A 13,525-nucleotide genomic window follows, 5' to 3' on the forward strand; every position below is an offset into this window, starting at 1 on the left:
CCCTCTCTGCCCGCAAGAGCCCCCGGCTCCGGCAGTTTCCGAGCGCTATAGGAGCAGGAGCAGGTACAGGGAAGGGCAGGAGCCATGGAGCCTGCTGCCAGCCACGGCGATCATCCCTTCCCCTCCTGTGCGTGTTTACAACCGGGGTTGCTTTGTCCTGGTGGGCTGGGGTGGATGTGGGACTCCTCAAGAGGTGGCCTGGCTGGTGGGAGCCGAGCTCCTGACGCTCTGCCTGCAGGAAGGGGCCTGCGCTGCCCTTCTCTCTCTCCCTAGGAAACCTCTGTCTTTCCTTTTCTTGCTCTGCTTTCCCCTCAGTTCCGACCTTTACTTGGCCTCCAAAATGCATTGCTTAAGTTCTCGTCTGTTCCATTTTCCCTTGATTATCTCAATAAAGACATCAGGCATCAGCTCTGGAAGACATCTTTCTTTCCTCCTTCCAATCCCAGCCAGCAGAGTATCCAGAAGCATTCTTCCCTTGGTAAAACTATGGCTTTCTCCATAGTTTCTGGACTTGACAGAGCCTCGTCTTTTGCCCTTGACATCCCATGGCAATGGAGATTGCCTTTCCACAAGTGCAATGAGCTGGACAGCTGGGCCCTCCATGGCTGTAGCAAGAACTGTGGTTGCCTGGCAAAGGTAGAGTGCAGCACTCAGAGATCTGGATGGTTGTGGTCTCCCTGGCTGTACCCAGAGAACTTCTGGGCTGAGCAGGCATTTCCTGACAACCTGGAATAGAACTGTTGTGGAACACACACACCACTGAGGTCAGGATGGAACTGATGGCTGAAGCCAATCATCTTATGAGCCTGTAAGTAATTGCCCCAGGAGAAAGACACTTTGGGCTCTCCTGGACTGCACTGAGCTGCAACCAGGTCTCTCCCTCTGAGTGGGGCACCCCTCAGAGTTCATAAACTCTCAAGGTTACGTTCCACTGCACGCACCATTGGCCAAGTCTGAAACCAGGATAGGAGCCAGGCACACCCAGGCTCCATCAGGAGTTTAGAAAGCAATAGGGGTCTGTTCTGAATGTTGTCACTTAAGGGGAGGGTCCCCCTTATCCTTGTCACCTTCAGTCTCAATACAAATCATTTTAGCTTGGTTCTACCTTGATTTTCCCTTATGCATTCCATTAGACACAAATTGTTGACCAACTCTGACACTAAGACAAGATCCAGCTGCATCCAGGCTCTGTCAGGAGTTTAGAAAGCAGGGGGCATCCGTTCTGAGCCTCACGACTCAGCAGCAGCATCTCCCTTACATCTTTGTGTCCTCAGGCCCTATATCAATCCCTTTTAGCTCGGTTTCACCTCAATTTTCCTCTCTACACTTCATCTATGTAATAGAGCGAGCCTTGCCATCAAATTCTGTTCAATCATGCCTTATTTATAAACTGCTCTTGCTAGTACCTCTGATGGTCATTTTTTGAAGCATCATCAGCATCATCAGTAGCAGCAGCATTAGGATAAGGAGCAGCAGCAGTGGCAGTGGCAGCAGCAGAAGGACTGACATGGACGAGGTGGCCGAGTGGTGAAGGCGATGGACTGCTAATCCATTGTGCTCTGCACGCGTGGGTTCGAATCCCATCCTCGTCGATGAGCTCAGTGTGTGCCCCAGATAACACTTTGTTTTGAGATGACAATGGCCTGAAGAGACCATGCAAGGTTTTCACGTGGCTCAGCACACACCTCAACCTCTTCTGTCTGCACCTAGGCAAGAGGAACAAGAAGGGAAACAAGGGAGATCCGTAAACTCACAGATCCCTGTTTCCTTGATCCCTGCAATGATGAGAGAGCAAAACACCTGGAAGTGTTTTACAAGAACAGGTAGCACAGGAAGGTGCTTGGGAGTTGGAGGCATGGATTTATGAAGGAGAGAAGTCTTCCTTACCAAGCTGGTAGCCTTCTATAGGGCAGTGACTAACCCAATGGAGAAGGCAAGAGCAGTGGATGTTGTTCACCTTGCCTTCAGAAAAGCTCAGCAGGCGATACCCAAAATAGGCGAGGTCTCCTAGGGGGACAAATGAAGCTCCTAAGCCCCACTGGCTTCAGGAACTCAATTAAAGGGAGTGAGTTCTGCCGGGATTCAATACAGCTGCAGCCTCTGGCAGGCCATCCTAGGCTGGCTCAGCATTCTTCTCATGCTGAGGATAAGCTCACAGGAGGGGGTTTCCACTGAATGTGACCAATCAGCCTGATAGCAAGGCAAAGAAACCAACACAGGCTGAGAAACAAAACTCAACAAAGCAAGAGCAATTGGAAGCAAGTGGAAAAACAGAAGGAAGAGCTTGGCCAGTCAGAAACAAAGTTTAAATCACCATCCCCTTTGGAGAATAAGCTGCCCAACACTAAAGTGTCCTGGTTTCAGCTGGGATAGAGTTCTTGAGCTCCCTAAGAGCTGAGAGGAAGCAGAGACAGGACACCTGATCCCAACTAGCCAAAGGGCTGTTCCATACCACAGCACGTCATGCCCAGTATAGAAACTGGGGGGAGTCACCCAGAAGGGACCAATCACTGCTCGGTTCAAGCTGGGTATCAGTTGGTGGGTCCTGAGCAATTGTGTTGTGCAGCAGTGCTGGGTTTTGTCTGTTCCCTTTTTAGTTTCAGATTGTTTCCCCTTGTTATATCCATTATTATTATTATTATTATTATTAATTATCATTGCCATCACTATTGCCACTCGCCTGGGTCATCTGTGGAAGAGCTGAGGCTGAGAAACACAGGTCCTGCAGGGCCACGGAAGGGCTCAGTAATCAGCCAAGCCCTGGCTGGATGCCTTTCTGGCCGAGGGACACAGAAAGAAGGGAACTCAGATCCCCGGAGGTGGTCGGAAGTTGAAGGCCAAAGAAGGACCCTTTGTGGGATGGAGAGAAGCACCATTGTGTGAATGAGGGGGGCACTCAATATCAGGATAAAAAGGTTGAAGGGGGAAAGGTCTTGCTGCAGGGCAATGTGTCATTTCTCAATCCCAAAAGTCTCATTCCCAAAGTGAGTCATCAGCCCCAAGGGTGCCAGCTCAAAGGGGCAGAGGAGCAAACCCATGGGCATTTGGCTGAGGGTGCTTTCCACTTTGGGTGTCCTTGCCCAGCCTGGGAAGGATGTGTCCTCTGGTGCCTGCAGTTCAAAGCAGAAGGCTTCCCAGGGAGCAAGTGTGGGACTGTGGTGTCCACTTCCTGCCCTCAGGTGTTCCCACATGGATGCTGAGGCAGGTGGATGCGAGTGCTCTGGAAACGTCTCTGAGCAGGAGCATCAGGGCGCATCTGTGCTGTCCTCCTTTGGCTGCTGTTTCACCCAGGAGCACGACAGGGTTGCAAGGAGTCCCCAAGTGTTTCGGCAAGATGCTGACAGTTATAGCATCATAGAATCATAGAATGGTTTGGGTTGGAAAGGAGCTTAAGAGCATCCAGTTCCAACCCCCTGCCATGGGCAGGGACACCTCACACTAAACCAGGGCACCCAAGGCTCTGTCCAACCTGGTCTTGAACACTGCCAAGGATGGAGCATTCACAACCTCCCTGGGCAACCCATTCCAGTGCCTCAGCACCCTCACAGGAAAGAATTTCTTCCTTATATCCAATCTAAACTTCCCCTGTTTAAGTTTTAACACGTTACCCCTTGTCCTATCACTACAGTCCCTAATGAAGAGTCCCTCCCCAGCATCCCTATAGCCCCCCTCAGATACTGGCACACTGTACAAAAAGCTGCATGTCTGCAGGAATGAACACGGATGTGAAGCTGCACCTCTGCACATCTGAAGCCACTTCCCCCAGAGCCCCTGGTGCCAGGGCACGGGTGATTCACCCTGAGGTGGAGCTGAGGTCTCTCACAGTGGCTCAGCACTTTCTGGTGGCTGCTGCTGCCCCCTTGCAATTAAAGGGCCCTGAAGGTGCCCATCTATCCCTGAGCTGGGCAGAACAAGCTGGACCCTCTGGGTCAAGTGACCTGAACAAGCCACCCTCCAATGATGCAAAGAGGAACGATGCTGCCAAAGCCAACAGGTCCACTTGGTGATGGCTCACACTCAGGCATGAGTCAACAGCTCCTTCATCACTCTCCGGGCCACGCTGAGCCACTGCTTTCACTCGGGAGAGGGGATGAAAGGGGAAGGGGAAGCTTCCCAACCTCTGCTGAGACTTAGGCCCATGAACCTATGATGCGAGTAAGGCTCAGGGAAGCAGGGATGGGGTGACAGGGGTCCGTACCCATGTGCTGGCTGTGCCCAGTGCTTGCTGTGTTTCTCAGCAGTGTGTCTGCCCCTGCATGCCAGAGCCGACTTCACTTCTTGCCAGTAACTCCCCAGCTATGGTGAGTACATGGGGTGCTTCTGGGCAGCACTGGGGTTGGGTAAGGGGTGGTGTTATCAGACAGGAACCAGAGGAGAAGCTCCTCTCACTGCAGGCCTGGCAGGGGGAAAGCAAAGGAAGGTAAAAATTCCTTCCCTAGACACCAGACCTAGAGGTCCACTGCATCCCCAAGGTCCCTGGCTGCAGTAACAGCTCCTCTTTGGGGAAGGATGGTTTACAAGGGTCTGAAAACCAGGGCAGGGAGGAGGCCTGGGTTTTGCTTGTGCACAGCCCACTTACTCCAGGGTGGGCAGAGGTGAAATGAAGAAACACCGACTCCAGCTCCACAAGCAGTTTGGGAATGGTGGAAGAACTTGCTGCAGAGAGACAGCATACAGGAAGGATGGAACGCAAAGCACTGCATCCCCTGTTTGTTTCCTCTTTCAGAAAGCAGATAGGAACAGCGTGTCTGTGTGCCACTGGGTCTGCTTCCATGGGTACAGCCCCCAGTCCAGCTGGATTTGAGCCCTTGCTGACTCTCCCTGTAGCATCGTTTCCCCTGGAGGAAATTCCAGCATGGAAGTGGAGGCCCAGCCGCCAGCCCTGCTCGGGCAGGAAGCAGGAGGGAGATGGCATGGATGTTGGTACCAATGTTATCCGGTTCCCAGCTGGGGTGGGACACTGCTGCGGGCAAGGAGGAGGAGCTCTGCTCTTCCCCTTCTCCAGTAGTGTTTCGTGGCTGGGAGGTACCAAATAACTACCATAAAATGCTGTCCTGGGCGTGCTCTGCTTCACAGTGACGCTGGGACAGGAGCTTTGGTATTCCTGCAACCTCCTCACTGCCTGCCTTGTCCAAAACACCACATGAACCATGCCAAGTGGACAGGCTGAGCATCTCCAGGCAGCTTTAGGGAGCCCCTTCCCATCCAAAGTCTCACTTCTAAAGCCCCTGTCCCTCATTTCAAGCTCATCTGCTGTGTTACATGACCCAGGAGACTCAGCAGAGAGGGCATCCCCCTCCCTTGGGAAGCCAGGCTTTAAACACCAGTCAAATACCTCCCAGCATCCATCCAAGTCCTCTGCAATGGCTGCAGCCAAATGTCTCAGAGAGACACAAAGCTTCAAAACCCTCATAAGGTCTTTCAGTAACCCCAGAAATAAGCATCCCTCCTCACACCACAGTGTCTGATGGCAGAGAAACAAACCCAAGTGGGGACAAAGGCACTCTGTTTTATTAACTAACCCTGCCACCGGCCTGATGGCAGCAGAGAAGGTCTCCACCGCACAGCACAAGGCACAGGGGAAAGAGACCCAGAGCTGGTTGAAGTGGGGCTGATTTGTGCCGTGCTTTGCTCTGCCTTCCGCAGCTCAGAGCTGAAGGTGCTTCTCCATCTGCTCCCTCAGCTTGTACTTCTGAATCTGGAATGAAGTGCGGAGAGGAGGAGGAAGAGAGGCTCAGGAGATGGAAGAGGAGGCCAGGGTACCCACCCTGCCCCAGCCCATCCCTTACCTTGCCCGAGACGGTGAGCGGGTACTGATCCACAAACACGATGTACCGCGGGATCTTGAAATGGGAGATCTGGGAAGAGAAAACAGCTCCGAAGGAACCTGCTGGGACTGCCCAAGCTGGGAATGCCAGGGCTGCATCCCCAGTTCCTCCAAATCCATGGCTCTGCACAGTGGGATGTACTGGTCTGGTGGGGCACTAAAGATTGCGAGACCCACCTTCCCTTTGCAGAAGGCTTTAATCTCTTCCTCGGTGCATTCCTGCCCAGTCTTCAGTCGGATGCAGGCGCAGATCTCTTCTCCCATCCGTGAATCCTTCACACCAACCACCTGGTTGGGACAGATGATCATCAGTGTGACCCATGGGGACATCCCTTTCCTCCCACAGGGTATGTGTGCTGGCCATGGCACAAGCCCTGACCTGTATAAAGGGATGAAGGATGCTGGAATCACTGCATGGGCTCTGTAAGGGCGGTTTGAACTGCCTGACCACCCCACCAGTGTTTTCTAGGTGACATCGAGCCTCCCTGGATACACTTCCCAGTCATTTGCCAGAGGAAAGCTGGCAGGGCAGGCTGGGTGCCAGGACACCAACACCTTCCTTTGGCTTTGCAAAGCCACTGGATCGAGGTAATGAGTCAGACCAGGGAGGCAGCAGCTCATTGTGAGTGCAACAGGGACCTGTCCTCCCTCTGTGTGCCTCTGCTTCCCTGGAAAAGGGGGCAAGAGGTTTCACAACCAATAGGGAGATGGGAATCTCCAGATGGAACAGCAGGAGAGAGATGGAGTGAAATGAAAGGATTAATGGCCTGTGATAGCAGGAGATGGACTTCCCACGCCTGATCTCTCTCCAAAGCTTGCTCATGCTATTCCACGAGATTCCTGCCGTCATTCCCCGCCTTGAACCAGCATCTCCAAATCCTAGAGACACGTCGATCCTTTTGAGTCCAGAGCAGTGACATAAAGCCCTAGAAACTACATAAACAGGGCTGGTTTGCAACCCATCTGCACTGGGCCTGTTCCAGGGAGAGATGCTAGCCTGGCACAGGCGCAACGCTGACTAAATAGCTGGTTTATTTATGGGGAAGGAAACTTGTCTGGCACAAAACCTGGAGCAGAACAATCCCAGCAGACTGGGAGCAGCTGCTCCGTGCTGCAAATCAGCGCTGCCTTGTGAAGGGCTGAAACCAGCTCTCGCTCCTCATCGCCAGGGACTTGTTGGAGGAGGCTTCTTGGGTTTAGGAGTTTAGTGAAGATCCGTAAATCAGTGAAAGCTTTCCAAGCAGGAATGTCAGAGGGAGCTCTGGAAGTGGACAGGCAGTTTAAAACCTGAAGAAGGATGACAGTCACTGCTGTGCAGACGTGAAGCTGGTGCACAAGAGGAACTGACATGCCCTATGCATGTCAACATAAAAAGGACATGTAACTGTTGGAACAAGTCCAGAGGAGGCCACAAGGATGATCAGGGTCTGGAGCACCTCCTGTATGAAGACAGGCTGAGAAAGTTGGGGCTGTTCAGCCTGGAAAAGAGAAGGCTGCATGGAGACCTCAGAGCGGCCTTCCAGTATCTGAAGGGGGCCATAGGAATGCTGGGGAGGGACTCTTCATTAGGGACTGTAGTGATAGGACAAGGGGTAACAGGTTAAAACTTAAACAGGGGAAGTTTAGATTGGATATAAGGAGGAAATTCTTTCCTGTGAGGGTGGTGAGGCACTGGAATGGGTTGCTCAGGGAGGCTGTGAATGCTCCATCCCTGGCGGAGTTCAAGGCCAGGCTGGACAGAGCCTTGGGTGTCCCTGCCCATGGCAGGGGGGTTGGAACTGGATGATCTTAAGGTCCTTTCCATTCTATGGATTCTATGATTCTATGCCAGGAGCTCTGCCTGCCTCATTGTCCCGGTTCCTGCTGGGATGGAGTTAATTTTCTTCCTAGTAGCTGGTGCAGTGCTGTGATTTTGGATGTACTGATAGGATAATGTTGATAACACACTGATGGTTTAGTTGGTGCTCAGTAGCGCTGACCCTAAGTTAAGGCTTTCTCAGTTTTCCATGCTGTGTCAGCGAGGAGAGGCACAAGAAGCCAGGAGGGAGCAGAGCCAAACTAGCCAAAGGGATATTCCATACCACAGCACAACCTGCTCAGTACAGAAACTGGGGGGAGTTGACTGGGAGCCACTGATCACTGCTTGGGATGGGCTGGGCATCAGTCATGGGGTGGTGAGCAGTTGTGTTGTGCATCACTTGTGTTTGTTGAGGTTTGTTCCCCTCTCTCTCCCCTTTCCATTACAATGATTGTATTTTACTTTATTTCAGTAATTAAACTGTTCTTAACTGATGGGTTTTACCTTTTCCTGATTCTCTTCCCATCCCATCAGTGGTGCTGGGGCAGCGAGCAAGCGGTGCCATCTGGGACTAAACCACAACAACCCCCCCCATGCCATGAGCCTCTGCCTCCTGCTTACCAACCAACGTTACACACAAATTGATGCTGAAAACAGAGGAAGACAACCCCAAGCAGCAGTCCCAGCAGCTTCGTATACAGGTTGCCCACCACAGGAACCATCTCCCTCCCACTCACCTGGGCCTCATCAACCTTGGGATGGGTGTGCAGAAACTGCTCAAGCTCTGCTGGGTAGATGTTCTCTCCTCCCCGAATAATCATGTCCTTGCATCGGCCTATGATCCTGCAGTAGCCGTGCTCATCCAGGCTCGCAAGGTCCCTGTAACAACACCACACCTAGTCCTGGCCTAACTAAGGGGAGGAATGGCTGATGCTCCCATCCAGCCTCGTCTGGAGGCTGAGATGCCCCCTGAATACATGGAAGGGATCAAAGAGCTCCTGCTATTGCCATCAGCACTGTCCACACAGATAGCAGGGCTTGGGGGAAGGCAGTTCCTGTCCCTGCTGTGTACCCTACAGCCCCTCCATCCTTCCAGTAGCCAAGTGATGATTCCCTTCTCCAGGTGCACTTGACACAGGGGGCTCTGTGCTAAGAGCTGCTCTGAAGTTTCAGGGGCACGGAAATCACAGCCAAGGCACTTCTGTTCACATCCATCCCCATCCAGCATCACTCTGCAGTACAGACCAGCAGGAGCGGGGCTGTTTCCAGACTCACCCTGTCTTGTACCACTTCTCATCAGTGACCACTTCACTTGTCTTGGCAGGGTCACCCCAGTAGCCCAGCATCACGCAGTAGCCACGGATCTGAAGCTCCCCAGGAGTGTTCAGAGGCATGAGCTGGCCTGTTTCGGGATCCTCAATTTTTGCCTGCAATGGAAGAGAAGGGCTCAGTAGATCCCCAAGCCAATTGTGATGGTGTGCCCCAGCTCCAGACAAGGGAGGACACTGAGGTCTGCTGCAGGCAGAGGACCTGTAGCAGGCAGGGAGGGTCACTATCACCTCTGTGTGGGGTAAGATGCATCCCACCGTCTCGGTTTTCCTGGTGATGCTGTCATTGGGGAATCCCATGAAGGTGACGGGGCTGTTTTCCGTGGTCCCATAGGCAACCTGCAAACACAAGAGGAGAAACATGCCAAAGGGGACCACACATCCAGGCACGGGGGAGACAAACCTAGCAATGACCACATGGGAGAGCGGGGTGGGAAGGGGTTGTTCTCACAGTCACTCAGGTCACAAGCAAGCACGGCTCTCCTGGCCCATGGATGAACACTTTGGCTATCAGGTACTTTTGACATCCCAGTTACTTTTCCTGGAGGATCCCAGGGTTCACCATCCTCCTTTTAATCTATGTCTCTCCAAGCTCTGCCCCACTGACTCCCTACCAGACACTGATTTGGCCTTGGTGCCCTTGCAGCCATCTACGCAAGGTGCTGAGTTCACCTCGCTCTTCTACAGCTCCAGGCACATCAGACATTGCTTTGGATCAGCAGTGGGCCCCTGTTGGACACGGCATGTCCCACAGCATGGCTGCTGGCTCCAGATGCTTCAGCACAGACCTCAGCTCCTGTAACCCTCACAAAGGCATCACGAGGCTGCACAACGCTCGGCGCAGCTGCATTTACAGACCAAAAGCCTCACAGCGGGACACAAGCTGCTTGCTGCTAACCCTCCCTCAGTGCTAATCCCAGCAGCAGGCTCCCAGTCACCTCAGCTCGAGGTCACTGCTCCTTGGAGGAAAATTCCAGCTCTTTATGGCAGCAGGAGCCGGGCAGGAGGAGCTCTGGGCAGCTCTGACCTGCACCTGCAGTGGATCTTTGCTGCAGGAGAATGGCTGGGACATGGGAAGCGTTTGCTCCTTTCTCCTCCTCATCTTCAGGCTGACACACGAGCAGCTCTGACCCACTGCATTGCAAACGTCTTCCTACAGCTTTGGCACCCAGAGCTGGGTCCTGCCTTTAGAGCCAGTGCCCAGCTCCACCACTGGACGGTGATCACCAAACTCCAGCCATTGAGCCCAAAAGTTAACAAGGGGCTTTGCAAAGGACTGTGATGAGGCCTCCTGGACAAGCACACCTATAGCACGTGGTGCTTCCTGCCGCTTGGGGCTGCTGAAGGATCTCACCTGGGACACAGCCTAAGGGCTGATGCTCTTTGCTCGACCGCACCAGAGTCAGCGTGAATCCAAGCTGGAGATCCGCAGGAGCCTGCTCTTAGGAATCTGGAGGAGATCATCTCCAGGATGCTTCAGGGACCATCTGGTGCAAACTGCTCTGCTAGGAGCCTGGCAACCCACCGGGAGCGACTGTAAATAGGCTTCTCCTACCAGACGCAATGATAGCTTCCCAGCCGGGGTGGAAACCTACAGCGCCTAATGCTCAGACAGGATTTCTCTCCCACCCACTAATACGAGTCCTGTGGCTGGATCAAATGACTGACGAGACACGGATCCAAGATCCTAAACACTCATTAAGAATCCCAGCGCCTTTGTTGTTCTGTTTCACTCTGCTGGATGAATCGCAGCGCCCAGGATCCCAGCCAAGCCCTGACTCAACCCCTTCTGCCTCCCCGGGTCGCTCCAGCACTTTAATTGGATGCAGGAGCAGGCAGCTCCCTGGCAGGGTGATGCTGTGGTTCACCAGGCTCCTCCAGATGCCTGGCACCGCTCCGGGTACCCCAAGCACTGCCTGTCCGTGCCTTGGCCTGCGGCTTGTCCCCATAAACACCCTCACACCATCAGCAATGGGCTTCCCAGACAGCAACGTGGGTCTGAACCTCCAGCCTGATGCCCGATCGCTGCCTTCCCCTGCCCGCCTGCACCAGCATTGCTCTCTGCAGCCAAACACCAGGATGTTGCTCCTGAATTTCTCAGTATTTCTCCCTTGGGATAGTGTTTTCCCCAGCTGCATTCCCAAGATCAAGCCGGGGGCTGCAGCAAGCCCTCGCATGAATGCCGTGTCCTTCCCTATCCTCATTTGACACGTGGAGCATCCTCCAACAGCTCCATCGTCAGCAGGAGATGAAACAATGCTTCCACAAAACCCCATCTAGCAATTTAAGCTTGGAGATATCCACAAAGATTCCTATCTCTCAAGGCCCAAAGGGATACTTAGCATTATCTATCCATGCAGATTCATAGCTTCCAAGACCCAAAGGGACATTTAGCATCCTCTATCCACGCAGATTCATAGCTTCCAAGACCCAAAGGGACACTTAGCATCCTCTAGCCTTGTCATCTGGTATAATTTAGTCCAGAAAACCTCACCCAATCATTTCTGCATCAGCTCCATAATTTCCACTGGAGCTGTATCTGGTGTCAAAGCAAAGCTTTGCAGAGGCAGAGTCCAGCTCAGACCCTTGGCTCTGGGAGAAGCTACAAGAGTACAGAGTATAATTGACTGTAAAGCTTAGTTTATTGTGAGGACCACAAGTGACCCTCAGTGCCCAGCACGCGGATCAATCCTGCCTTTAGCAACAACAGCTCCAAAACAAACTGCTGCCTAACTCCTACCGACAGGAGAATCACTCTTTGTGCCTCCCGAGCCTCTGTCTAAACCAGGAATAAAAAGAACATCTTAGAAGTGTGTTTTTCAAAGCACATTTCACAAACATTTCCTGCTCGCGCTGTTTAAACACCGGCCACTGCGGAACAGGGAAAACAGCCTGGAGAAGGAAGCATCTAAAAAGGCAAAATAAAGTGCAAACAATGAGACTCCAGTCTCCTCAGTAAGCAGTGGGGAGGCAGATTGAGCTGGTGGGGAGAGAGGGAACTGTGAGGATCCTGGCTTTTCCCCGGCCATGCCACTTATTGATTGCGTTACTCGGACCGCATCGCATCAGCGCTCTGCTCCTCGGTTCTCCCCAGTGTTCAATGGCAATAAAACACCCACCCGTGTTCAACTGCTGCTGAGAGGCTGTGATGAAAAGGCTGGTTTCAGTCCCACCAGTGGGGTTATACTGGGTGAGACTGGAGCAGAAGGGCAGAGCTGCAGGGGGTACTTAGAGGAACCCCCCCCCCAGGCCTGAATGATGCTCAGAGAGGCTCTTCATGGCCCTTGTCACCACCCTTTGGTTATGCCACGCTGGAGGATGATGGCAGGGCTGGAACCACCAAACTAAACCCTACAGAAACTGAACTTTGCTGAAGACAATGTTGGCCTTGGAAAAAAGCAGCAAATTGACCATGAAATAATAGGGATTTTAAGACTTCAGAGAGGGCATAATGAGCAACAGAAAGCAGACTGGCAACCCAAGAGGTGTGCTAAGAGACCTCTAAGAGGCCTTTTGGACCTCTCTCAGCGTAACATGCCCAATGGATCTCATTATCCCTAAACCCATGCTGAGCATGTTGTCTATCTTGGGTACCTCCATCAGTTAAACCCAGCCTATCCCTTCACAGCCAGCTCCAAATCATCCTCAACCGAGCATCTTCCCTCACTACCAAGATCACCCTGAACTTCACTGTCCTTTGGGGACGTGTGTCCCTTTGCTTTGGAGCTCTCCCACTATCCTAAATTGTATTGGAATATTCCAAGTCAACTTTAGCACTGCAAAAAACAACTCCTGACCATGTCCAGCCTATGTCACAGCGAGGTTTAATCTCCTTCCCCAGCAACAGTACCAGCTTTGTGTCAAAAAGGACACAAACAAGCAGGTCTTGTAGGACAAACCAAGCGTGGCCACCCTGCTGGCGTTTCTCCCCACCCAGGCTGATCCCAAACAGTCCCAGTTTGGATGGGGCTTAAAAAGCTCCCATAAATATAAGGTGCCCAAAGCACTGTCTTTGTGCTGTAGCATGCAATGGCTTTGCCTCAGGAGGAGACCACTGCAAAAATGGGCAACCCAGAAGGCGGCTGCTGCTGCAGATTAACCTCCTGCTATGGTGCAGTCAGGACAAGCTGCTCCTCGTGGTCTGGAGTTAAAGCTGCCTCTCTTCTATCCAGGCTGAGCTGAAGTCTTAAGGCTTGCAAGTATTTTCCCAGCCCTGCCAGCATTACAGAAGCAAGCAGCAAAGGCATGTGAAGTTACTTACTGGCTTATCCACAGCTTGGTTAAAGGTCCTTGCTGTGTAATTAACTCCATCCTCCCTGGCGCTGGGTGCCAAGGCAATTAGGAACAGTGGAATTGAAAGGAAAAAGGGAGAGGAGGTGTGTCCTGTAGAAAACCACTGGGCTGGGGGTACCTGAATGCTCAATGCTGCTGGGGAAGGAAAGTTGGAAAAAACCCAGGGGCAAAGGTAACATCCCTATGGCTTTGGAGAGCTCAGCTCCCACTGAAGACATGGTTAGAAGTCCAGGATCTATTTGCTTTCATGCTGCATTGTAAATGTTCTCACAGCACATC

General features: G+C 52.6%; 1 protein-coding gene and 1 non-coding gene across 2 annotated transcripts in view; one reads left to right on the forward strand and one right to left on the reverse strand.

Annotated features, from left to right (window-relative positions):
• The first annotated feature begins 1,510 nt into the window (after positions 1–1,510).
• TRNAS-GCU (transfer RNA serine (anticodon GCU)) lies at positions 1,511–1,592 on the forward strand. Its single transcript has one exon. It is a non-coding gene; the product is annotated as a tRNA-Ser (tRNA).
• A 3,897-nt stretch (positions 1,593–5,489) lies between these two features.
• The window catches only part of ACSF2 (acyl-CoA synthetase family member 2), a 35,173-nt gene continuing 27,137 nt past the window's right edge, over positions 5,490–13,525 (reverse strand). The window contains exons 11-16 of the mRNA XM_062639857.1: positions 9,185–9,292; positions 8,901–9,052; positions 8,363–8,504; positions 6,005–6,115; positions 5,790–5,858; positions 5,490–5,698 (exon numbers count right to left, since the gene is read on the reverse strand). Coding sequence (XP_062495841.1) covers positions 5,648–5,698; positions 5,790–5,858; positions 6,005–6,115; positions 8,363–8,504; positions 8,901–9,052; positions 9,185–9,292 — 633 coding nt within the window. The 3' untranslated portion in view covers positions 5,490–5,647. The remainder of the gene's footprint in view (positions 5,699–5,789; positions 5,859–6,004; positions 6,116–8,362; positions 8,505–8,900; positions 9,053–9,184; positions 9,293–13,525) is intronic.

The sequence above is a fragment of the Pezoporus occidentalis genome, unplaced genomic scaffold, assembly GCF_034315485.1.
Source record: "Pezoporus occidentalis ecotype Australia unplaced genomic scaffold, CSIRO_AGI_Poc_V1 ctg62, whole genome shotgun sequence".
NCBI classification, from domain to species: domain Eukaryota; kingdom Metazoa; phylum Chordata; class Aves; order Psittaciformes; family Psittacidae; genus Pezoporus; species Pezoporus occidentalis.